Below are 27321 nucleotides of genomic sequence, written 5' to 3'. Positions count from 1 at the left end.
CCTACCTCAAGTTCCCAGAGGGTTAACAAATAGGTAAAGGACAAGAAAAAAAAATCTAGCTGCAAGGAAAGCCCACCAACTGAGAAATGTCTAGAAATGGGTATAAAACAGAAGAAAACACACATAGGTCCCCATGATGCACCATTTTAATTATACAATAAGAAAAAAGCAAGTTTGTTAGGAAACTGGATACATCGAAGCTATTTGTCCACTAAGCTGCACAGCCTTTACTGATTTAACATGTAGGCCAAAGGGAGAAAACAGATTACACATACTTTAAAATTTCCTTACACGAGCCTGCAGACCACAGGCTTTAGGCTAGCTGAGTAGGCTAGCCCACTGACGCCAGAATGACATCAACCGCTGTCTCCTCCCCACTCCGCACAGTCACCTGCATGGTGACCCCATCTGCCAGAGCCAGGCGTGAGCGCACCAACACGTCATGACCCCCTCGAAACACACCTGCAGTGAAACAATGACACCACAGTTCAGTTATGTACTAAAGATACAGCAGGTTCAAGTGCAATGCCAGCATCATAATGACATGTCATAATGATCTAGAAACTTCTACATTTCTATTCTAAGGCATGAAGGTGGTGGTGGTGGTGGGGGGGGGGGGGGGGTTAGTGATCTACCAACTTACTTTCTTTGCAGTTAAAAAACAGACCTGAAATCCAGGTCAGTTTTGCTCAGAATTCAGTTTTCCAATTACACCTGCTTAACAAGTAGTTTATCAAAAACCCGGAACCAATGCTGTACACACAAGTTCAGGACTCAAACCAGACATAAATTGAACATCAACACTGGCTAACACAAAAGTGTCCATTCAAAGTGTTTCCTATTGCTTTTACCCATTTAAAAAGGTCAAGGCATGGCACAAACAACCATATTCTATGATGCCCAATCAAAAAGCCTAAGTGCCTCACCTGCAAGGAACAGGATGTGGGAATTCTTATTCTCGGGGACCTTGTCAGACCGCTCACAAGGCTGCATGCCCAGGAAGCTGACAATGTTGTTGACAGCCTCTGTGGGTTCGCAAAGCAGCAGTCAGAGACCTCTACAGGTTAAGCAACTGAATAAGTGGATAGCCAATCTGGTGCTATTACTATTCCTATCAGACAGTTTTTTTAAACGAACGCACAGAATTACCTTCAAGTGTTCTGACAGAAGCCAGTGCGAAAGTCTCCTCCTTCTCAAATTCGTCGCCCACCTCCTCCCACGCGGCTGCAAAATTGGGTTTGAGCACTTTCTGTATGTGGTCTGCTACTGTTACCTCCAGATCTTCCAGCTGCCAGGAGGGGGGCGGGTCAGTATAAAGGAACCTCTCTTATACAAGATATTGACATAGGTAAATATTACAGTATTTATGCCTGCATATTTACATTTGCAAACTAGTGCACACTACTACAACTGTGACACTGAAATTAATAAGCTTCCTCCATGCTGGAAGCCACAAATCTAAAGTATGAATGTGCAGAATCCCATTCACTGCCTTTGTTAAATATTACAAAAGCTGAGTGTTAAAGAAGCTAAGCTATAACCAGGGAATAGCATTCATCAACATCATGGACAAAACAAAAATCATACCACATATTCGTCGTCATAGCCGTCGTCATCTGGCTCGCCTGTGTTGGGATCACAGTCCCGCACCAAGTATTTCATAGTACAGCTAAAGGTGCAGGAAACTGGCAAACAGAGTGGATAGTGAACAGCAGATAACCTGGAATGGGAGACAAGTCAAGTCCTGGAGCTGTATGTGGGACCTACCTGCTGTGGGGTCATCCTCTGGCAGGCGGACCAGGCTGTAGCAGGAGCCTGGCTGACTGTAAGGCAGGCTCGCTGCCGGGACATACTGTACAACTTCATATGCCTCGGACGGCTCCATCTGTACCACCACCTTCTGCAGGAGCTGGTCGTTTAACGTGTTTGTGCAGTCAAACTAAAAGACAGTCAGAAAAAAAATGTGAAAAGCTTGAGCACTGGAAGACAGATTATACTCAGACAGCTAAGTACAGCTGAAAGCCAAGTTAAAAGTTATGTGATTCAATAGTATCCTGTCAACTAAATATTTATTTCTTCTATGCATCTTAAGCTTTGAAACTCACAACTTTTTGCACTGATTAATCCACCTGATTAATGTACTAGATATGGAAGTATAAAGGATATAAAGAGTACAAGAGGCTTACCTGGAAGACCATGTGATTGGCGAAGGTATGTTTTATGCATCGTACCACATACTCTGTCTCTGCCTCTGTGAGCTGCACAGGCTCTGAGGACTTGAAGAGAGGGCCTAGGCCCTGAAACTCTGGAATAGCAGCCAGCTGTTCTGCAAAGGGCAGAAGGAAACATTGTGAGAATCTGCTGCTAATTCAGAAATTAAAGGGAGGTTAGAATGCCCATATCTCATTAACTATAGGCTATGAAAGGGGTCATGGCTATGGCACCAGATACTGACCTTCTAGGACATGAAAGAACCTCTGAACGACTTGGGTAATTAGTCACAGCACTACTGGTGAATTAGTTGCATGCCTGTTTGGATTAGCTGCATGCACGTTCTTCTCTTAAGCTGTTACTGTTCATGTATGGATCACGACCTTAGCCAAGAACAAGTACAAGGGAAAAGTCCCACTGATCCCTGGAGCACTCTATTACTTACTCGTAGTAACACTGAATGTATTCAACACAGATTTGTTGAAAATCTTCCAGAATTCTTGGCACAAACAGTGTCACAATACCCAAGCAGCACAGGAACTTCCTGAGATCGGCTGTAGCTTGGAGCCTAAATTAAGGTAAGTGAATGCCTTTCCAAAAGTGCCTCTGAGGGCAGTCTGTGCATGATGAGGTCCCGGTGCGCTTCCTGGATACTCCATGACGTATAAAGACACATTATTTTATGTGATTCAAAATCTAGCGTTCAATTCCAGCATCACGCAAAAATAAATATAACTATAGTACAGTGACTAAGAAAGCCTTTTGCTACACGGCCCCAAAACTGTGAAACAGTTCGTCTACAGATATAAAGGACGTCCCTGTGGGACCCAGTCTTTAAATCATAACTAAAGAGTCATTACTTTAGCTTAGCAGTGCACACTACAAAATACTCTTGGTGCCACTTGACATGTTCCATTCCACCTCGTGACAGAAAGCCACAGCTAACAGGTCTTATTGATATCTACGAAGATCACGCTGGACCAGGATGAGAACAACGGAACCTACTTCCCCGTTGATATTTAGACATTTTTATGGTTAGCATGCTCATGAAGGGTGGGCATCAGATGACACTGGTGTTAAAAACCATCAGACACTGGAGGAGTGCAAGTGTTTGCAGTGCACTGCGTGTTCACAAATGTAAATGTAGAGCATTTCAAGGTACTTATTTTGGAAGGGAGCTTAATAAAAAAGCCAAGTCGAGGTGATCATACCTTGGTAGATATCCTGACGGGAAGGAGCCAGCTTCTCAGGCAGCTTGCTGGTGGCCACGGGAGCCAACTCTGAAAGAGGAGAACACATCATCATGCCAGGTCAGACTAGGTACAGCAAGGCCATGTGTAATGCACTTGTTTTAGGGAAAGTACATAAAGATCTGAAAACCGCAGCATACTAGTTATGAGTAAAACACTTTTAACAAAACAATAAAACATTTAAGTAAGGGTAAATGGGTAAACTATACCTGTCTTCTGCTCTGTGACCGGTGTGGTAGCCAGGGGAACAGTTTTCATATCAAATGGCTTTTCGGATGGTTCCAGGGTATACTGGTGAAGGGACTTCTCAAGACCAGGTACAGACACTGAGAGACCTGCGGTGATAAAATAACCCACGATCATTAGGAAAAGGGAAAACGAAACGAAAAAACCACACTCATAAATTGTCATGAAGAGTAGCATCTAGAGCAAGGATTCTCAACCTTTCCAACAAGGCCCAGTTGCTGCCCACACAGCTAAACATTTGAAATACAAAAGGTTCATTTACTGTCCCTATTGTAATTGTTCAGACTAATTTGCAACAGATAGCAGCACAATCAGATCTATTGTTTGTATTTGTTGTAAACAGAGTTCAGAAATGTAGTTATTGACCGAAATGATGCTCATCTGTACTTATACTGTTGAAATTTTAATATTAAATACATTTAAAAGCACTTTTGGTATAATGAGTCATTCTTTTATATGTACATTATTTTACATACCTTTGACTTTTTTATAAAATACTACAAAGCAGGGGTGGGCGATATGACCTAAAATTATCATCACAGTATTTTCCCTTTTCGGACAGTGACAGTATTATATCACAGTATTACTTTTTGCAAGTTTTGGGAGGAGTAGCATGTCCTATATGGACTGGGTTGTCAACTTTGGTCAGCTGCCATGCGATTTTCAATTTGAGACAAGTCTGCACATACATTTACATGTATGTAACAGTTTACCACCATGGAAACAGTCTGTAGGGTTTGCAAGCTACTCCAATGCTTTTGATGTACCTAATTATAGGATTATAATGGAATAATATGTGTTTGCCATAAAATTTCTTGTGTGAGCGCGAGTCTGAAAGCGTATCATGCCGGATGCATGACTTGGCAACGTGTGTTTTTTTAATTGTTTCACCAGAGTTGATTTGTATAAAAATAAATTACCTTTTACAAGAAACTTTGACAAACATAAAATCACCAATACGCTGTGTTTATCGTATAAAACTGCGTTTGAACTTTTAAGCTTTATGATTTCAGGACAGAGCAGCAACTCTTTTAGGAATATTATGATTTTTTTGGTTGAGGTTGTTAGATTCACTGCTGTTAACAACATAAATACGTTAATGCAAACAAAAGGGCAGCATACACCGAAAAACGCCTTGCTTGGAGGTTAAAAGAGTTTGATGTTCATTGGTATGGGAAATGTATGAGGGGTATTTTCAAGTTCACAAAATGCAAATATGTGTTAATTTGAGCAGCCAGGGGCGGAGCTAGGGATAAGGTCAAGCGACCTGAGTGACAGTGTGTGAGGAATACAAGGATTCGGGTTAGCAAACACACCGAGCAGTCATCCACAGCTCTGCCCACTCTGCTCCAATTAACATATATTTGCATGTTATGAACTTGAAAATGAAAAGACAAAAAGGTTGTTTAATTTTATTTTTTATACTTTTTTAATGTTTATTTTGAATGTTAATTTTTCAGTCTTGACTTTGCGTCAGAGTTTTTAATAGAAAATTCTCACAAAACAGATAAACCGGTTACATATACTATATAAGGAGAATTATTCAGATTACCACTGAAACTTTGAAGAAAATAAAATGCTTTTTATAACTGACACCGGTGTATCGTCCACCCCTACTACAATGTGTTTCTTGTAAGGAAAGAATTGCTGGTTAAGTGGTCAAATACGGTGTTAAATATTGAACACAGTCCAGATTTGGTTTGTTTGTAAACAAATAAAAATCATGATCTATACCGTGGATCATGATTCTAAACAAAAATAGTGATATGACATTCAATTCAATTTTATTTATATAGCGCTTTTAACAACATTGTCAGAAATCACTTCACATATAACCGGCCCAAACCGGCCATATCGCCAACCACTCATCTAGAGCAGTGTTTCCCAACCCAGTCCTCGGGGAACCCCGGACAGTCCGCATTTTTACTTCCTCTCAGCTCCCAGTGTACCAGTACCAGATATTCGCTGTTCCTGATTGGCTGGGAGCTGGGAGGGAGCAAAAACATGGACTGTCCAGGGTTGCCCGAGGACTTGGTTGGGAAACACTGACCTTGAGTATTTTTGATGGCCTTACCATTGAAGATATAGGCAGCATTTAGTGCTTTCTGCTTTTGCTGCAGGACATTCATGTAGAAGGTGGCCCTGTCACGCACCTCGTCATCACTGTCCATCATACACCTGTGAAAAATTAATACTTTGAATATGCTAATTACAAAATGTATAGAAGTGAGTAAAGATTCCAAGTTCTTCATTTCACTTTATCAAAAATAATAATAAAAAATCTAAAGTTTAACAACACTAATAAAAATGTGACTAATAAGGAGGTAATATCCTGGATCGGTGTCAAGCACAAACTGTTGTGTTCCCCTGACTGCTCTATCTCAGCATTTAAAGGGGCCTTATTATGCTAATCTTCACTATTCATAATTTTATTTTTGAAGTCCTCTAGAATATATGTACATGATTCAATGTTCCAAAAACACATACAGCGCTACCCTCCCTCTGTCTGAAATGCTATGTTGGAGCTTTAAGCCCCATCCCCCATGAGCCCAGTGTGATCTGATTGGTCAGCTTGCCCAACTGGTCAGCTTTCCACCCATCTTGTTGACCTTAGGCAAATCCTTGCAGGTAGGTGGTCAATAAGGATTTTGTTACAAGGTGACCTCACCACGTCATGAACGTAAAGGCCGTTTACAGGGAAATATTTCTATTAGAATAGAGAAAAGTGGTATTTGGTAAGAGTTACTCCTTTTGGATTTAAGACTTTGCAGACCGTTAACATGCAGAAACAGCTATACAACACAATAAAGGAAAGAGAAAAACTGGAAAAGCATAACAGGGCCCCTTTCAGTTCATCTCACTAAATGATTTCTATGCAAGTTCCTGCGGTAAACTGATTACAAGAGAGCCCCTGCAGAACTCAAATCTACCTCTGCATGAGCACCAACACGCTTGGAAGGAGGTCATCATTCTGGGCTCCAAACTTTGCCAGAGCACTGACCGCAGCTGTGAGAGGGAATGGAGTGATGTTAGCCACATTTCCAAAATATCTAGGGACAGAGAACAGCAACACAACACAACGGCAAAATGGCACCAACAGTCTGACCTGGGCTTCTTGGACACAAGGAGCCACGCGAGGGGCAACCCCACTCACCAGCACGTACGGCCTCACTCTCCAACACGACACGGTTGAAGATGAAACGGATGTATTTGGAGGGTGAAGGTGTGCGCGGCCCCTCCCGGCCCAGTAGGTGCAGGATCTTGGTGGCCAGCACAGTGTGTTCACAATCCTCAATGAACTCGCAGAGATGCGCCAGCCCAGTTTCTTTGCTCTCAGGGTTTTCCTCAATGATGCTGATGATGCAGTCCACGATGGCCCGTTTGTACTCGAACCCACCCTGTCATACACAAATCCTTAATACAAGGCTTCTGCTCACATCGGATGCATCCAGTTGTTTAGACATAAACTCACATCATCTCTCAGCATGTTGGACAGGAAGTTCATCATGACACTGTGCTTTCTGGGGTACTTCTGACAAAGTGCGCTGATAGCCTGCACCACAACCACCTGCAAAGTGAATGCAAAGCAAACACGTCAGTGCCCACAAACAGTTACTGAATTCCAAGACACGACAAAAATCCAATTTATCTGACTGAAGCAGAAAATGTCTCCTGCTAAATTACACTGAAAGATTCATTTTCGATATTAATCCACTTTTAGTACCTCAGGGGTGCTTTAGGGTCACATTCTTTTGAAATAAAAGAGGTAGCTGGGGGAGGTCAAGAAAGAGCAGTCACCTTAAACTCGTCGGAGATCTCGGATACAAAGGAGGAGATCTGTTTCATGAGGCGGTCAACGCTGCTCTCACTGCCCGTCTTCAACAGCGTGGTAATAGCCAGTGTGGCGATGCTGCGGTTTGAATCGGTGATTAGATTCTCCAGGTCCAGGTTACAAGCAGTGACTGCAGAAGGGTGCTTCATTGCCACCTGGTGAGATACGCAAAGTATGATACGGGTTCATACAATTTTCAATCGACAAATTACCATGACTTTTTCATGACTTCAAGCTAAATTTCAAGGAATTTTTTTGTTCAACCCATTCAGAAAAAGTGTCTAAAATTATGTGATCATCGTTGCATGGCAGCATTACAAACATTTACCTTGTGTGGAGGAACCAGCTGTTATGATCTTGCATTCACTATTTAGATATGGATGTATCTTCCATTGCAAATAATTTTACAGATATGCATGTTGCTTTTCGCTCTTATTCAGACACACACTATCAAAAAAGCTGTATAATTTAATTTATATCTGGCCTAATAATGATGAGCTGAACAACTATTAACCACAGTAGACTTTTCTACCTATTGGCAGATAGAAAGTCATTTATTTCTTACATTTGCAGTAACAAAAAACAATAATTATTGAGTTGTAAAAGTTAGTGCTAAAAGACAAATTACTTGGGTGTGCCATTAAAATTACCCTAATCTGACATAAGCAGAATATACGTGTCACACAAGGACAAAACAATGATAACTTGAAGTATACCCAACATATTATAGAATGTGTAAACTTGAAATATCAGATTTTATAAAAAAAAATGCCATAAATTAATAATTCCATGGAGTCTTGCATGTCAACATGCAGAAAGGAAGATCCTTGGGTATGTGTATGAGTGCAACTGTTAGCACCTGTCTGGAATTAGAAGCTAGAAATTACTTTGTATCTTTTGTGAAAATATTTTATATTAGTGTTCCGTCTAATAACCACTTGAATGACACAGACTCTCTCTCGCTCTCTGACACACGTCTTTTTACACACATTTATTTTCACACTGTGTAATACTCGAAGTGGAACTTTATGCATTCCATATCCAAGTTTCTCTGCTAGCTTGTACTCATAGCAGAGCAATCTTTTTCATTGGTAGAACATTAAGCGCTTGTATACGCTTATACACATGGTCTTTACACATTCTACTCTGCAAGTTAAGAATATTATCCATCCATCCATCCATTTTCCAAACTGCTTATCCTACTGGGTCACGGGGGGTCCGGAGCCTATCCCGGAAGCAATGCGCACAAGGCAGGGAACAACCCAGGATGGGGGCCCAGCCCATCGCAGGGCACACTCACACACCATTCACTCTCAGACACACACACGTACGGGCAATTTAGCAAGTCCAATTAGCCTCAGCATGTTTTTGGACTGTGGGGGGAAACCGGAGTACCCGAAGGAAACCCCACGACGACATGGGGAGAACATGCAAACTCCATACACATGTAACCCAGGCGGAGACTTGAACCTGGGTCCCAGAGGTGTGAGGCAACAGTGATAACCACTGCACCACCCTGCCGCCCTTTTCAAAATAACATTCTTTCATTATTTTATGACACATTTCTAATGCATATATCACACTTATGTCATGTCAGGGCACTTACAAATGGCAAAAATAAATAACTTGTCTTTTAGCACAAACTTTTAGAACTTAATGATAAATTTATAAAGATTGTTACCTTTTACTTCACGTGTTCCAATTTAGACATAATTCACCAAATATGACAAAACAATGAACCTCTTTATTGAATTTTTTTTTACAAATTTTGAGTATCAATGGTTATGATTCTAAGCCAAAATATCATCTGGTAATACTACATAAGAGTAATACTACATAAGAGGCACGATACAACAAAAAATAATGCATTACAGACTGAACCCTTTGCTCAAATGGAAAAGTTTTACTGCTTAGTACTGAAAGACCTGTATTAACACTGTTGACACAGTATAACAATAGGTCATCATGGGTTTTTTAAAAGCATATTTTAAAACCAGTTCCCTGTAGGAAAGTGCCAGCTTGAAACATGTAAAGAGGAAAAAAATACCGCGTCTAGAGGGGAAAAATACCATGTCAAGATGTATTTTCCCTCATTTTTTCCCCCAAAGACCTTCCATACTCACGGCCAGCGTTGACATGGAAAGCATAATCAAGATACTACTCGAGACAGAAGGTGTTATATTGCGAATGCTGATAAAAAAAAAATGTAAACGTCACTGGATTTTTCAAAACCACAAAACTTTATAAGTTATATATTTCCATAACTTTTCCTGATGTAGAAAACATGATTTCTTATTTTCATGATTTTTCCAGGATTTTCATGACCATATATATACCCTGTATAATCATGTAAAAAGAAGTTGGCACACCACGACTAACCACTCAATTTTAGGTTTACATTATAGGATCAATTCACAAAGATCAGCATCAAATCAAACATTAACCCAATTTCCTGTCATGTAACTGACCTTGTTTAGTGTCCTGACAGCAGCATATCTCAGAGCTGCTTTGGGGGAGCTGCAGAAGAGCTGGAGAACTGGTGAGGAACATAAAGAGTTACACGACAAAGGCACACGTGCAAAAACACACACAGAGGTGGTTCTCCAGCTCACTCACCTGACACAGCCGGGGCCAGCTCACGAGCTGTGCAGTTGGGCATGTGCACAATTGCGGAGGCAGCTTCATAGACCACCATCTCATGCTTGTTCCTCAGACAGCTCTCAATAAAGTCAAACAGGGGGCTGTCATGCCTGTTGACAGAGTAGTTGTTCTAATGAGCTCAGCTGAGGCGTGTGTACGTACGCGTGCACAGTCACAGACTGACACCTACCCTCCATCAGTTTCCTCCAGCAGCCGGCTGGCAATGCGGATGAGCATGCAATAGGCAAATGGAGACTTAAGGCCAGACTTGGTGAATTTATTAAGCATCTTGGAGACAGCCAGGCGGTCGTTCTTCCTCAGGTGGTACAGCAAGCCCAGGGCATGGTACTAGAGGTCAGAGGGATATTGCTAGAGAACTGCAGAGCACCACACAAATCCATTTTTTCTACTTTAGACTGTACTGAAGTTGTTATGGACACCAATATTAAAAGCTGTCTAGATAGAGGTATGAAGAGAAGTTCTGCCCACCTGAACCATGATGTTGTCACTGGAGGCAGCTTCCTGTGCTTCATTCACCCAGCGCTTGACTACGTCATAACTCATCCGCACCATGTGCTGTACACACATAGAGGGTAGCTTAGAATACACACACAAACAACCAACCCACCTATGGTCAACGTAAACAACTTCGACTCACCAATGAGGAGACTAGAGCTGAACTGGAAACACTAGGGACCTTGTCCACAATAGCCTGCTTCATGTACCTCTCTATGGCTTGCAGCATAGTGGTCTACAGGAAGAAACCACACAATTAAATCAGAACCACTCAATAACAGCATCTATGCAAACCATACACGTGGACTGTGTGGCTCAGTAGGCTGGGCCTTTATGCCTGAAAAAAGAAGGTCAAAGGTTTGAACCCAAGCCACAGCAGAATAGTCACATTCATGATTCCTTGAACAAGGACCTTAACCCCCAATTACAAGGGTACTGCACACTGACTAATCCTACACTGTGACCCCCAAGCTTGCACTCACCTGTATACGCATTTGTTTGTATCACTACTCAAGTATTCTTTTTGCAATTAAGCCCTAATTAAGTAGAACAGGATATGATAAAAAAATCCAGTTATTTTATTAATACAAGTCAAACTTTCTAAGTAAGAGATATCCTACGCCAAGTCAGTCGTGTATACAGCAAATGTATGGCACCTATATTAGCAGAACAACAAGAAAAAGCTTTATAAGAGAGGGGAACATCTCACATCTGTGATCCGGCAGAGAGCCCTGATGGCCGGACCTCTGTAGACGTCCTCCTTTCCAGTCATGTCCTTGGTCAGGCTGATAAGGAACAGAAGGTGGTTATGAGAGCCTATCACAATTATTTATTAGTCAAAGAGGAAATACTTGAAAATCTCGAGGTTTTCAACCTGAAACCTTCTGGTCAGAAGTTCAAACCCCACGAGAGACAATGGTGGAATCAAAAGAGACTAATCAGTACCTGCTAGTGACGATGATGACATCCTCGGAAATGTTGGCCATCTCCTTTATGGTCAGGTAGCACATCCGACGCAGTGTTTGCTGCAGGGACAGATACAGAAAATACATTAAAAAACCCTGACATACTAGAAAACTTACCCCAGAATAAAACGGCAGATTCCATATAAAAAGCAGCAGTTTCAGTTAGCGAAAAGCAGATCCACATTCTCTCAGTTCCGATGCGATTCCGATACGCTGCCAGTACTGATACAGATCACGATACAAGAGCACTTTTTAATTTAATATAATAAATTTACAATATATATTTATACTTTACATTATAAAATTACATTTTGTTTATAGTAATACAAAAAAGTATTGGAGATGGATCGTTCATGCATGGCCACACAAATGCACGAATGCAATCACAAGATAAACACACTATTTTCTTTGATGCGTAAGTACAATTAATTCAAAGACATGCTCGACACGAGTGATCATCAGTATGAGGTCCCAAACCACAAGTACTTTGCAAAAAACTGCTATAACAAATTACTATAATAAAATGTGTACAGAACTATAAGCAGCAATAACAAAAGCAGACTGCCTTTTGTTAAGCCCTCATTATTTTCATGGTTTTAACTGAATAACTACACTTAGTTACTAAATCTCTGTAATTTTTTTTTTTATTAACACCAAAAAAGATACATGACAGTTAAGCACTGGTTCACTTGCTTGTTATCAGCTCTTGCTAATTGCAGTTTCACTTGCGTGACAGGAGCTAAAAGCCACCTTGCGGCCAAATTATGGAATTTTTTGTAAGAGTGAGTTTGAAAATTGAATATCGTTCAACCCTAATTAAGCATCTGCTATGCTAGAGGGTGAGGGAGGCAGAGAGGAAGACGAATTTGCACCTTGAAACTTATGGTAAAAATCAGACAAAAATAATCACCCTCAGAGGCAACTGAACTTTAATAAACAACTAACTTAATGATATAGAAAAAGTATTCTTCTCATTGAGTGGTTAAACAAATGAATATACCATTAACTTTTAAACCATAACCAGCACATCCTCACATTGTATTCATGTGTAGGGCTACGAAAAGCAATAACTGGTCAACAAGGAGCAGCTATGACTGGCAATAGAGGTATTTACTTTTGATAAAGAGTTTGAGTAGTCCTGTAACTGCAAAGGTCCAGCCCATGAGACCCTGCTTGCAATGCATCTCTCCAAAGACCAAACACACTCATCTGTCTTTAGATTACAGATGTACTTCAATGTGATAACAATGGGAGAAAATGGCATTATGGTGTGTTATGCAGACATACCCCTTTAATTATGAACTATGCAGCTTTAATCTCTACATAACAGTTAACTATCAGTAACAATTTCATACAATATAGAGTGACACCATGAAGAACAATGATGCAGAAAACAAAAGTGCTTACGTCATTGGATTGGAAAAGCCGGGTCATTGCGAAGAAAGCTTCAGTAGCCTCTGTGGTCCCAAAATGCTCACCCTGAGAGAGACACCAATGAATGGAAAGAATTCTAATTTAAAAATTCCATGTAAGAGGCTGTTCACAAAATTATAAATATTACTGCTCATTCAGTCACAATTCAATTTCTGGAGTCTTTTGCATTAGTGATGTACTGTTGAGAAAATTTTTGGCCAATTTGTTTTTTTTGAAAATCAGTACAAATTGTTTAGGGAGGTTCTGATTAAATACGTTTAAAGGGACTCTCCACCCAAATAAACTAATAAATAAATAACACAAAAAAAAAAAATACAAAAAAAAAAAATCAAATAAGTATTTTTTGGTACAATATCAACTCTGGCAATACAATGAATTATAATGAAATCCTAGAATACTATATCTTTATACTCTATTCATTTTTATATGATATTATTTTATATCATATTGGCCCTGAAAAATTACAACTAATAAACTGGGGGCATCTTATATTCAAAAACTAGAATTTACATGTGATTACACACATACAACAGTAGATGGCATAAATTATCTGCCTCCTAGCCGTACGCTTCAAACGTAATTTACAGAATCAATATTGTTTATGAGATCATATAAGCAGTGATCACCGTTTTGGTGCTCCATCTGTGTAGGGCCCCCAAGGCAAACCTTTTCATTTCTTCTGATCCCACCCACTGTCCACAATTAGTTGAAATAATTTGATGCTGCGCGGTTGGTTAGCAGCACTAATTATGAATTTACTTGCATGCTTTTCACTGCATCACACATATCTTTAAATACTGTAAATGAACATCTGTAATTGTGTATTTTTGTTAATTGTAAATGTCGTAACTCTGTAATGGATGCCATGGAATGTGTATGCTTTATGGTTGTGTAACTGAGTGACATGTAAATTGTTAGCTTCACTCTCTGTGCTTGAATTAAGCCAATAGCGGCTGTTAATACAGAGAGCAACTTTCATTTTAAAAAAGCAGTCATATCCTTTATTAAAATCACTCAACCACTTGCCACAATGTTTTTTGCACTTATGTGGATCTGCTACATCAAAAACAATCCGCGCCCTCTAGAGTTGTGGAATTTTGAATATTTACTATGCCCCTACTCGCCTAAATAATGCATTTGTTTACTGGAATGTTTGCAGTTTAACACACTTATTGTAATGCAATTACATGTGGTTGCTTTTTAACAGTGATATGAATATTGACTTATTGTCAATCTTGTCAAATAAAATTATTTTTCTTTATAAAGATATAACTTGGTATTCCAATAACTTTTAAAAAATATATAGTTGCCAAAAACTGAGATGACTGGGGGGGTCATCTCATAATTGGGGCCATCTTATATTCTTGTCAGTACAATACTTGTAACTAACAGCTTTCACTTACATTGCACGTTTCAAATGATTATTTGTGTTATTCAAATTAATATCAAAACCACATTATTCACAATGGCATTAGTGCAACGTTTATACAGTAATTGCTACTAACACTTGACATACAAATAAAGATGTAGTTACTAATGATCTGAACAGAAAACACTTGGAATACAAATAAACTCAGAATCCTGTATTTGTTTTCGGGTACACAATTACACATTTCAAGTATTGTGTTACAGCTATGTTAATTGCTGAAAAACAGTGCCTTCAACTACAGAAAAGGGCTGATCATCAAGTGTTATAAACTTCATAATTTTTTAAGCAATATCTTGTTTTGGGGAATCTGAATTGAATTTTTTTTTGCTATCAAACACTTGCATTACTGATGGAGTAGTGTTATTAGGAAGGATTTCAGCATTAATGACGGGAAGAGATTTGCATTTCAGAAACTCTTCATACACTTAACTGGCTCTCAACTTGAGATGAGCAATCAAATTTGTTGTATTAATTTTTTTGCTTCATATTCTCTTCATAATATTTCCACAGAAAAATGTTTGGAAAATGCATTTCTAACATTGCTTTCACAAATATTAAAATAATTCCATTCGGCAAAAATGTTCTAACTGTTTAGTATGTGGGCCTGCAACTCGTATGATGCTCAAGCACCATGGTCCACCATTTTAAAGGGGCTTACCAGCAGCAAATATCAACTCACTTTTAATCATCAGTCAATAGCCGATTGTTGCTGTACTGACCAATAACCTTAGTTGGCTGATGCATTCGGTGCATCTCTAATTTCCATACTTTCAAGCAAGCGATGGAATGCCTGTGAGTAGAAGCTTTATGAAAACCTCACCTGGTTGAGAAGATATATGATTTTGGTGAGGATGTGCAGACATCTTCGTGGGTTAATTGGGGTCTCATTGAAGATGCGAGCCTGAGAAAAACAAATCACTAAGTTATAAATACTGTATGGCGAAAGACCTGGAGTATTGGGGGCACCTGAAATGTTAGACTGCCAGCATAACAAGTGCATACAACTGTGCTTCATCTGCAGAAGAATCAAACTGCCAGATGTTATATCCTCTCAATTATTCACTACGAAGTTCAACAAAGCTAAGATGCACTTCTCCAATATTACAAAAATGATAATACACACCTCCTGTAATACTGCACTTTTCTCCAGGTGCTGAAAGGGGTTTGAGCCACTTCCTGTTTCAAGAGAAAATTGTGAAGTAGCTTAAAAGTGCAAATAAGCAAAATAACGAAATAACTTCTCTTGAGGAAAAAAAACACCAACGATAAAATCGCATTGACAAAATTAATATTCAGGCTTCACAATATTAATGCTACAAAATTAACTAACCCAATACATTCGCTACCTGTACATGGTTAAAAAATGAATGCACTAGATCGAAAGATAACCCTCACAGACATATTCAGCTATGCATTTCAGAGAATAAAAATCATGCAATGACAATAATATGAAGAGCATCAGGTTAGCTTTGACAGGCATATCTTTATGTTTTGAATAATCCATGACATTTCAGAAATTACTAGATATTGGCAATTCCATGCAAGACGCATGAGTTAAACTAGACTAGTAATTATTAGTATTACAGTGAGCTTTGCTTGTAATCTAAATTCGCTAAATATCAATATTAGTGGCTCCAGACTAAAAGTATTAATTTACGTTTTAAAATAAAGCAAAAACAATATAGCTTTTCCTTAAACCGGTACACGATTGGTTAAGGTTAGCTATAGCTAACGAGGCCTACAGTAAGAAGAGAACTGACAGATTATATAAAATTGATTCAGTCCTATTATGAGTATGCTTTCTACAATCATGATTGCATTTTACTTTAAAATAAAGTACATCTTACCAGACTCCTCGTCCTTTTTATCAAATTTCTTGATCATTGTTGCTGAAGCGCTACCTCTGCTTCCACGTACAAATCCCACTTCCACGTCACTCTCTCGACCGGAAATAACACGTCGACGGAATTTACGTCAGGCCCGTGTCAGCCACTTTCACAGGGGGCAGGCCTAAGAGAGGAAGCAGGGAGAAGTCAAATGTTTGGAATACGTAAAATGTGAGTTGGGCAATATTACAAAATTAAAATCTTTAAATCTATTACAAGAAATAGTCTTCAACATTTACTGAAACCTTAATTATCCTAGCCTTTCATGGCACGAGAAAATATATTTTATGCACTCCCGTTGCCGAGTTGCTTCTGTACAGTTTCCTTTGTTTATGTTGTTCTCTTACTAGTCCTTTTCACTGATCCTTTACATTTCATTATTTGAAATCATACAACACGGTTTGGAAAGTTTGCAATTGGTTGTAATTATTTATTTTCCAATGTTTGTCATTTCAGACGTCCTGCAGATATTGACTCTTTACGGACATAAGAGTGGTTTTGTATTGTTATTTAGCTAATTCGTAACAATTGGGGGTTTCGTGTTATAATTTTATAGCATTTATTTGTGGATGGTGCAATGTACGCTGTTATAGCAGATAGGCGCATTTTGATCCACCGCTTGCACTACGTAAATATGCCGAGTACGTGTAGTACGGGATTTCAGTCACTTGTACTTTTTTGAGATAATTGCCTCACCCTTCGGGCTGTTCTGAACTGCTTGTAAACATTGCATTTATACACGTAAAATCCGGTATCTTTCGCATAATAACATGAAAAACAGATTAAAAAGAAACGTCAATAAAGGTGGTGATGGGTTAATAGTGTTTGGTTGCTTGGCTGAAATGCCTTGTTAACGATGTATCACATATTAAATGTTTCATGTCAGAGTCTGAGGGTGAGAACCTCGGACATTCGGAAGGGGCTTAAAGTAGAGCCGCTGCTCCTCCGCATCGAAAAGAGCAAGCTGAGATGTCTAATGCCGCCTTGACGCCTCCTTGGGGTGGTGCTTTGGGCATGTCCAGCCAGCAGAAGACCCCAGGGCAGTCCACGACATGTTGGCGAGTTTATGTTTCTCGGCAAGTCTGGGGATGCCTTGGTGTTCCCCCAGAGCAGTTGGAGGAGGTAGCTGGGAGGGGGAGGTCTGGGCATATTTGCTCAGACTGCCGTCCCTACAACCCAGACCTGGATAAGTGGTGGTGAATGGATGCATGGATGTACTTTAAAATGTGATATAAAACCATGTGATGCTTCTGTTAAACATTCCAGAGCAGACCATGTTCGTTTAATTTTCTTTATGACCCATTCCACAACTTATAAATAAATGTCACCTAATGTCTTGAAGACACCCCTCCGTGTGTTTGGAGTTTGCATGTTTCATGTTTCATTGTTGGATTCCTTCAGGAAGTATGATTTTCTAACGCAGTCCCAAAAGTATGGTTAATCGAATTGTTTTGTTGTGTGATTTTGTGAGTATATGTCCGGTTCATTTGCGTGGGGCATCCCATACAAGGTGTACCTGCCTTGTGCTTCACGGAACTTTTGAAGTGGATAGGGAGTTGCGTAAATGTATTGCTAATTAATTTAATTGAAGCCTGTTTCCAGTCGGGGAATTTGTAAGTGCTTTGTTTATTATTTACATTTGAATATAAAAATAATTTACCAGATTTTAAAGTTTTAACACTGCTATGCATTAGGAATCCAAACCAAATGCCCATCAATCTGCCAAGATAAACGTACATAATGTGATAATTATAATCAAGATTAGAATGTCGTGACACATTTCCAGCATACAGTTAGATCTCCTTTCGTTGAAAAGGTACACAGTGAGGTAATCACTCCGACAAAATATTTTAAGGTTTAACGGACAAATGGCTAACCAAAATCCAAACACAAGATTAATGACATCAATTTGAAACTTATTGGAAAATAAAACATCTTTTAAAACATACTTATGCACATTAAATTTGTTAATTGTTAATTAAAGTTAAAGTGCTCAACATAAGCTACATTTGTAGTCTTTACTTCCTTTTACCAATCTGCGCCAGCAAACGTGCGTTATCGTTGGCTTTAGCGCGAAGGTTCTTATCTTTGGCTATGCTGAAGAGGATGTTCATGATGTTAGTTGGTACATCGAGGGATAGTGTGAACTTCGCTTGCTGATCGCTTTTTGGAGCATTTCTTTGATCCACTTGCTTCAGGTAAGAGGTGGGAAATATCTTTCTTCTCCGGGACTCCTGAGAATCAAAGGTGCTTTTGAGCAGATATCGATTGCCCAGCCCATCTGCACCGGCGAATTGGTAATTTCTCGCGGAGATGTCGCTGTCCATAAGGCTTGGTTCGGACTTATACAGTTTGATGCGGTGACAGGATGTGGAAGCGCAGAGAACAGTAAGGGCGAATAGGGGTTTAATATAAGACATTTTCTGTTCAAAGAAAAAAAACATGAATCAGTTCTCATAAAAAAATAAGTCTGTACATTTTTTTTTTCATTTCTCAACCCAGTGGAAAACTCGACGCATTATATCGGGTGGTTTCCATCTAAATGGGAACCCCCCCCCCCCCCCCCCCCCCAAAAAAAAAAAAAAAAAAAAAATCAGTGCAGAAACAGACTGCTACTATTAATGCGTGGTCACAAAAGTCAGGGTCCTCTTGAATATTTTTCGTTCCGACCGGGAGAGACATTCCTCGTGTGTCTTTAACCGGAGACCCTGGACCCTAACACCCTGTATTAAAGGTGAAGTAGATTTACGACATTAGTTGGACATCACCTCCAACCTGTTTCAAGACTATCAGCATCCTGGCGTTCTCAAGCGTTACTGGACTGTGAGCATATACGGGCTTGCCGTATAACTATCATGAACCAAAGTTGTGGCACTCGTGCAATATTCTTTTGCTTGTCTTAAAAGTTATTCTAAAATATTCCAGGAGTGTTCTTAAAAAAACATCAGCACTGATAGTTTTATGCGCAGAAGTTGTTTCACTATTTTTTTTTTTTTTTTTTTTTTTTTTGTTTCAGCATAGTATAGATTTCAGGCTGTGATGCGACACATGCTGTCTAAATGTAACAGATGAACAGGGAAGAATAACTGCATTTTTACAGCAAACGCAACCTTCTATATTTGAGATATTAAGTTACCCTGTTGTTGTATGGAAAGATACATCTATATGGATAACTTCCTATATATTTACAGGAAAAAAACTTACCTTGTGTAAAACGAAATGGTTGCAATGTAGTGAAATATGGAAAAGGCTGAGAATTGATGTTTTCTTCTTCTTGTCCTCCTCTCTTTTTGTGTCTTGATAAGTTCCCGTCGCGAAAATTACGAAATCAGCTTGTATTTAAGATAAAACCTAATTCCATAAATAGCGGTTCCGTTAAAATGCAATTCTCTGCGTGAACAAACGTCATAGATATAAAAGTCAAGCCGCAAAGCTACTAAGACGAGTTGTTCCAAAGGCAACCCTGAGTGCTGAGGGCAGGACCATAACTGCAGATGCCTTTTTAGTAAGTTACACTGTGGACCCGTATCTCTGAAATGACCATTAGATGACTGAGTCATCTGTACTTAAACAACACATACTGATGCAGACCACGCGGCGTGGCACATATCTATCACTGCGTCAAAATGCTTAGGTAGCTATAAATTAATTTTTCGTGAACCCCCTAAAAGTTACTCCCAAATCAATTATAAGTGGACACAAGTGAAAAGTTTGAAAGAAACATTCATGAAAACAATTAAGTGCGTTTTAGTAATATCGATAGTGTATTGCATCTAGCTTAGCTGGAACGTGTGACCATCATTACCCTGTCACACCTCACTTTGGACTCGTAGATGTGTAATGAAAAGCTTCCTGGGTATTTTCTGTTCTTTTGTGCTGTGTGCTTTCTGCTAGTAAGAAAGGGTGTGTCAATTATGGATATTAAACAATGAAAATGTTTTTAGCTTCTATTTTTCATAAAACATTAAATGACTTTTCGAATTTTCTCTTTTGTATTAATTTTTAATATATCTGAAATTAGAAATAATCTTTTTTAGAGCAATAGTGTTAAGTGGCAATAATTGCAGTTAAACAGGATACAACAATGTTAACGTGAGATAAAGTGAAGTTCAAGCAATGGTTTAATGGGTTTGTGTATTAGAAGGTGAAAGATGTTATTGATACAGGCCAGGAGTCATTAATGACAAAGGTCTTTATAGGAATAAGTTATTAACACAGGTCAGTATGGAACTGGTTAGTGAAGAAATGCCATTATAGGTTTTGGATACTGAGACAGTATGGAGTAGTTTATTACTGAGTTTCTGCTTAGTGCTGTGCAGAGGCTCAGTGAGTAGCACTCCTTTGGAGACAGCTCAGGTTTACCGTGACCCTGTTATAACCACAGTGAAAATAAATTTCCTATCATACCTAGTTACAAAATACACAAGGTAACTATATATATATATATCAGTCCTTTTATTTTTCCATCAGCAACTAAAAGGTCCATTCTAACAAAAAGGTAGGAATATCACTTCATGAAATCATAGAAACAGTATCCATCAAAATAAATACACATTCCTCCTCAAATGAGATTCTTTAAACAGTTCAACATAACGACATATGCTGCTTGTAAACCCTAATGTTTTACAGAAAAACACAATATACTTACACATGTTGGTTTGTAAATTATTTTTACCAGCATAGGATTTCATAGGACACATAGGTACAACAAGCTTTCCTCACCATTCCCGAGCTCAGGTGGATGTCCTTCTCTGCTCTTCTCTTTGGTTCATTAACCTTAATATGAGGCCTCTTCCTCCGCTCAGCAAAATTAAATAAAGGACTGCTGAGGTAACAGTGGTTACACTGAGAAGTGGTTGGAAGATGGACGAGTTTCTCCTGGAATTCTCTCACTGAGTATCGAGTGTCTCTCTGAATATGGCTGTGTGTATATGAGAGTTTATAAATTCTTGTATGCATGTTTCTTGTCGTCAACCTTTTCTTGCTTTGTTGAAAGTTTTAGATGTTTAGAATAATTGCTGCAGCCGTTGTGGAAGTAATATTTTCACATATTTCAATGAAAAAATTCTATCTAGCAAGATAGCTGCATATTTTAATTGTTTTACTTTGATTAGGGAGTTGCCCTGCGATGGGCTGGCCCCCCATCCTGGGTTGTTCCCTGCCTCGTGCCCTTTGCTTCCGGGATAGGCTCCGGACCCCCCGCGACCCAGTAGGATAAGCGGTTTGGAAAATGGATGGATGGATGGATGAATAGGGGGTAGCATGGTGGTGCACTGTTGCCTCATACATCAGGGACTGGGGCTTAAGTTGCTTCATGGGTCCAGAGTTTGCATGTTCTCCCAGTGTCAGTATGGGGGTCCCTTCTGGTGCACAGTCCGAAAACATAGCAGGCTGAATCAGAGTTGCCACATTGTCTGTGTATGTGCCCTGCGATTAGTTGGCTCCCCATCCTGGGTTATTCCCTGCTTTATGCCTGTAGCTTCAAGGATAGGCTGCAGATGCCTGCAACCCTGCATAGGACAAGCAGGTATAGAAGATGGGTGGATAGTTTGAATAGTGTGACTGTGGTACATAACATCATATTCATGGCTAGCATACTGTAAATATACCTTACATTAGACTGCCAACATCACATGTACCATCCTTTTCCACAGAGAAATACATGTAGGTAAGGGTTTCTTATGGAATTGCCTCATGCCCTCACAATATCCATCTTGGTTGTAGTGACATTGCTGACTTCTTCGTACCCATGTCACATGACTTCAGTCATACACTGATTAAAGTAATTAATTGACAGAAAAAGGGAAAGTGTGGTAACACCAAAAACTATCCTTGTGCATCCATTCAGCCTAGTGTATCACAAAATCTCAAAAGCATTCAGCAAAAAGATTGATAAGTGCTTATCCAATGTAGTATATATATACTACATTGGATAAGCTGCCTCTCTTGGTGGTATCCCCTCCCTCTTCCCCCCTGCCAGATAAGCAAAATCAGATGGTCCCCTGCATCTGTCTGGAGAACTAACATTTTTGCAAGCCTGCATCGTCTCTTTAGCTCTGTGCACACAATGCCTCCTACTGTTCAAACACGCGTAATAGCTGAGACAAATACAAGAACCTGCCAAGTCAAACAGAGATGCCAAGGTTTTGCTGGAAGAATAACTGTTGTGTGGATTTCTAAAAATGAAAGAATATGAGGAATGCCCAGTTTCTACTGTCCCTACTGTCTGGTTTTCCAGCCCTGGGGGACACTGTATAGACACGACATTGACAGCGGGTGCCCACAGGCTAGGAGCCAGGAGGGTGGGGCTACACCACACCCTGTATGGGAGCTGCAGAGGAGGTCACGACACAGAGAATGCCATGCTCTTGCTCACGTTTATCCACACCCACTCTACCCATATTCAGAGGGCCAGGACTTTGTATCATGTTAAGCTTCGAAGCAAAAGTTGTCTTCAGAACAATTAATGCAAAGTATATTTTCCTTGCCATCCAATATTGAACCCATTTAAGGGTGCAAAGTAAAGCATTAATCAGTCTCAGAGCACTCTACTCTGGAGTGTGTGGAGTGCCACAAAAAAGAAGAAATCTGTAAACAAATAAGTAAATAAATGTTCTATAAGAAAGTAAAATAAAAGAATAAGAAAATACATGCTTTTCTTTATTGCTTATTCCATATTACTTTCGCCTTTTCCATATTGATTTTGCTTTTTCTGGAAGGGCCAAGCTGTCAATCAAATGGCTTTGGGAGGGCCATCCCACAGGAACATGCCCCCTCAAACAGACTGTGTAGCAAAACATGGCTGATGTTAGTCAGGGAAAGTGTAAAACAAATGGTTTTTGCTTAAATTAAAGGCAGTTGGATTCAACAGGGATCTATCCAACTTCCCGAAGGACTTGTGGACCATGGACATCGATATATGGCCAGCAACTGGGTTTTCTGTCAACATATTTTTCAGAATCTTTAAAAGTTATCTGGCTAACTGTCTAAACGTTTTTTTGAAGAAGCCCCTTATAAGGAAAACTAGGTTATCTTGGCTAGCTAACACTAACCATCTCCTACTTTGTTTGTAGAACACAAGGCTCATCATCCTGGATGTTTTTAAATAAATGCTGACAAAAACGTCACAGTTACATACACAGTTAAATATTTAATTGATGAGTAGTCAATACAGTATATATACAGCATATATGGTATGATTTTACCCAGATATCCAACAAATCAATGATTGACACAAATCCACATTTTGGAGCTTGGATTCCAGGTGTTGCAGAGGATTGCAGTGATCCATTTGCTTCTTTTTTTAGTTTTCAGCAGTTTATAAAGACTTGCTCTTTCCTCTTGTAAATGTTTTTTTCACAGCATTCAAGCTGAAGTTAACGCTACCATAATGGTTTTGCCACTCGGTGGGTGTAACCAGAATATATTCCTCCTCCTCATTTGAATATCCCCTAAAGGTTTGCCCTTTGCCCTGCACTTTTATTTATATTTTGCTAACTGCAGACCCAAAATGAAAATTTAAAAAACACACAAATCCCTGTTCCCCGCCACTGCTGTTGATCAGCAGCAAGCTTCTGTTTTCCCCCTCTTCTGACATCATTATACTGTTTTCGGCACTGTGCAGATCATCTGGTGATGGCAGAAAACAAAGACACACTCACTGCTACCTCATCCCACCCCTGCTTCACTCAGAAGGCTTGATGGGACAGTGGTGCTCCTGTAGATGATGTGCTCGCTTCACGCATGAACACGTCCACTTCCTTGGACAAAAAGCGATCTGGCTTGCAAACGCGCCACCATAATAGCAATCTGCCATAGATCATGCGCTGCTTTCTTTTATCGTTGAGGTAACGTGCCATTCCGATTGGTTTATTGACTATTACTCCCAAGACATGCCTTTGAATATTAACCCCTGGAGTGTGAGGACAACCTTTTTGGGCTTTGTACTGGCACAAAATCTGTTTTTTTTTTGCCCCAAGAACTACAGGTCGTGGTGGAGGTGTCATGACCTGCGCGTCCAGTCCTTGTGTGTGCCATGCCCCTGATCATCCATGTGGGCTCCCCTGATTGTGCCCAGCTGTTTTCTATCATTCTGTGTATTTAGTCCGCATTTGAGTCTGTATTCCCCAGATCTGTCATTGATGTTGTATACTGTGTTCCCTCGTCTGCCCTTAAATAAACCCTCATATCCTGAATCCTCGCCTGCCTGCTTTGTCCTTCCCGCTTCCTGCCTGCCCATCAACCACCAGTCACAACAGAATGACAGATTTCTGCAAAGAAGACTCTCTTCCACGAGCTGAGCAGCAATGCGTCAGCTTACTTCAGGAGGTCATTTATTGGCTGAACCACCCCGAGGTCCGTGAAGACCCGAGGCGCTAGAGCTGGCCAGGCGAAGTGGGACCCTCCTGGGAATCCCCGATCACCCCAGGTGTTGCCACCTTCTGGGGAACGCGCTTGGCTTGTTGGCGCAGAGCCGTATGGGACGCTATCCCACGGATCCCCAGGGCTCTTAAAGGGGCAGTGCCCGCAATTATGGCGCTGACCCTAGCGGCTCTGAGGGATGTCCTGCCCGTGCCAGATCTGCCTGTCCTGCCGACGTCTGACATGCCTGTCCTGCCCATCCTGCCCGATCCTGAGCTGCCCAGCAAGGCTCCGGCTGCTGCGGTGCCCCCTGCTGGTCCTGAGTTGGCGGTTCCTGCAGCGCCCCCTGCTGGTCCTGAGTCGGCGGTTCCTGCGGCTGCTGCACCACCCGAGCTCCCTGCCGTGGCTGCAGCACTGCCTGCTGCTCCGGCCAAGGTCCCGGTGCCGCCCACGCCTGCTTCTCCGCCCAAGGTCCCGGTGCCACCTCCACCTCTGCCGGTCCCTGCTCCGCCCAAGGCCCCTCTGCCTCCGCCTGTCCCTGCTCCGCCCAAGGTCCCTCTGCCTCCGCCTCCTGCTCTGCCTGCGCCTGAAGTCCCTGCTCCCATGACCCTAGTCCCTGGCCCCGAGGACGTCCCAGACTGCCCAACCACTACTCCTTTCCAATTGGGGGTGGAGGAGCTTTCATGGGACCCCTTGGGATTTTTCTAATGACCCCACTGGACCCCTCTAGGGTACTGACCCCTCCACCTTCGCCCCAGCGTGGTGGATCTTGTCGGTGTCCCAAAAGGGGAGTGGACACCATCACAGGGGTCAGGTCCTGTCCACCCTGCCCCCTGGCTCGCCCTTGCTTGCCTTGGCTGGGGCTCAGGGGGCACCTGCAGGTCCTGTGGCTCCGGTTTGGCGGTCGCCTGCGGGTCCCCCTTCGACGCCTTGTTGCCCGTTCTTGGTCCCGCCTCCGACGCATCGTCGGTCACCTGCGGGTGTCCCCGCTTCGGCTCCTCAGTCGCCTGCAAGTCCCCCCACTCCGGCGCGTCAGTGGACGCCATCTTCGCCTGCTGTGGATATGCCATCGCCTGCTCTGGCTTCCCATCCCTCCTCGCATCCCCTTGTGCCCCCTCAGACTCCCTCCTCAACTCCTCCACCTGTCTCCTCGGCTCCTTCGGGGTCCCCTCCTGATCCGACCTCCCTGTCGCCTGTGGCTCCTCCAGCTGCCATCCGTCGCCCGCTGTGGCTCCCTCGGACTCCCCTTTACCCCCCGACCTTTCCCTTTATGCCTCCCGTGTTCACTCCTGGTCCTTTTGTTCCTCCATTTTCTGTTCCCTCTGTGTCTCCTTTCCAGCTCTGCCTGTCTGCGTTCCCTGTTTTGTGTCGGGTCCTGTCCTACTTCCTGTCCCTGTGTTTGTTATGTGTGTCAGTTCTCTTCCCAGTCCCTCGTTGATGTTTTTTGCTCTTGTTTTCTAGGTCCCGTGCCCCCGATCTCGCCCTGTCCGCCACTCCCCTTGGGGCATGCCCAGAGTGCGTGCCTTGGGGGGGGTTCTGTCATGACCTGCACATCCAGTCCTTGTGTGTACCACGCCCCCGATCATCCATGTGTGCGTCCCTGATTGTGCTCAGCTGTTTTCTATCAGTCTATGTATTTAGTCCGTGTCTGAGTCTGTATTCCCCAGATCTGTCGTTGATGTTGTGTGCTGTGTTCCCTCGTCTGCCCTTAAATAAACCCATGTATCCTGAATCCTCGCCTGCCTGCCACATTCGTCCCCGCTTCCTACCTGCCCATCAACCACCGGTCGCAACAGGAGGTATTGCTGCGGTATTTAAGAAATGTTTTAAATACCATGCTATTGCAGCTGGCACCTTCTTGAGCTTTGAGGTTCAAGTTTTGAGATTGGACTATTGTAACCCTGTTATTTGCGCTACTGTGTACATTCCACCTAAATCATATAAGGACTTTATTCAAGATTTTTATGAATTTCTGTCATCTGTATTGGCTAAGGCAGAACAAGTGTTAATTGTGGGAGATTTTAATACTCATGTTTGCTGCCCTGGTAAACTGCTGGTAAAAATTTTTTGTCAACTCATTGAATCCTTTGGTCTGTCATAGCAAGTTAAAAATTCAACCCAGCAACAAGGGCATACATTTGATATATTCCTCTTCTTGGGGCTTAACATTAATAGTCTGGATACTGAGCAAGTCTGTTTTTCAGATGATTAGGCAGTTACTTTATACATTTTTGTCGCAAAACAGCATTTTCATGTAAGCTCTAAGAGAGGCTTACTCATTGCACGGCTCGTGAGCCATATGCGGCTTGTCGAGCTTTAACTGGTGGCTCGTGTAGTAGCTTATAACAATATGATAATACAGTCAATACATTTTGTGCTACATAAATATACAATGAACACTACACTACAAACATGCAAACATAATGATGATGATGATGATGATGAGGGGAACCCTTTATTGCTGTTGCAATACACCAACCGCATTATATTTCCCCTTTCACCACAATTAATGTTTCCAAAAGGTAATTGTCAAACCTGGCAACACAGGATG

General features: G+C 41.2%; 3 protein-coding genes across 3 annotated transcripts; 1 reads left to right on the top strand and 2 right to left on the bottom strand.

Moving 5' to 3' along the window:
• Positions 1-128: 128 nt before the first annotated feature.
• On the bottom strand, positions 129-16523 carry copg2 (COPI coat complex subunit gamma 2). The gene is made up of 24 exons (XM_049006520.1): positions 16371-16523; positions 15647-15699; positions 15344-15424; positions 13068-13139; positions 11641-11720; positions 11405-11480; positions 10838-10930; positions 10669-10755; positions 10370-10527; positions 10156-10289; positions 10008-10075; positions 7506-7694; positions 7180-7275; positions 6862-7105; positions 6638-6713; positions 5782-5885; positions 3671-3796; positions 3423-3491; positions 2187-2326; positions 1768-1939; positions 1588-1685; positions 1150-1288; positions 927-1025; positions 129-462 (listed from the first exon to the last, which is right to left on the bottom strand). Exons 1-24 carry the CDS (start codon positions 16405-16407, stop codon positions 332-334), a joined length of 2622 nt encoding a protein of 873 aa, XP_048862477.1. The 5' UTR covers positions 16408-16523; the 3' UTR covers positions 129-331.
• Positions 16510-26224, top strand: LOC125738057 (uncharacterized). Its single transcript, XM_049006584.1, has 3 exons — positions 16510-16580; positions 24034-24256; positions 24389-26224. The coding sequence occupies exon 3, from the start codon at positions 24942-24944 to the stop codon at positions 25476-25478; it is 537 nt and encodes a 178-aa protein (XP_048862541.1). The 5' UTR covers positions 16510-16580; positions 24034-24256; positions 24389-24941; the 3' UTR covers positions 25479-26224.
• Positions 18035-18913, bottom strand: LOC125738062 (urocortin-3-like). Its single transcript, XM_049006595.1, has one exon. It carries the CDS (start codon positions 18851-18853, stop codon positions 18428-18430), a length of 426 nt encoding a protein of 141 aa, XP_048862552.1. The 5' UTR covers positions 18854-18913; the 3' UTR covers positions 18035-18427.
• Positions 26225-27321: the final 1097 nt, after the last annotated feature.

Source organism: Brienomyrus brachyistius, chromosome 3 (assembly GCF_023856365.1).
Source record: "Brienomyrus brachyistius isolate T26 chromosome 3, BBRACH_0.4, whole genome shotgun sequence".
Taxonomy (NCBI): Eukaryota; Metazoa; Chordata; class Actinopteri; order Osteoglossiformes; family Mormyridae; genus Brienomyrus; species Brienomyrus brachyistius.
This window is presented reverse-complemented; position numbering and strand designations above follow the sequence as displayed.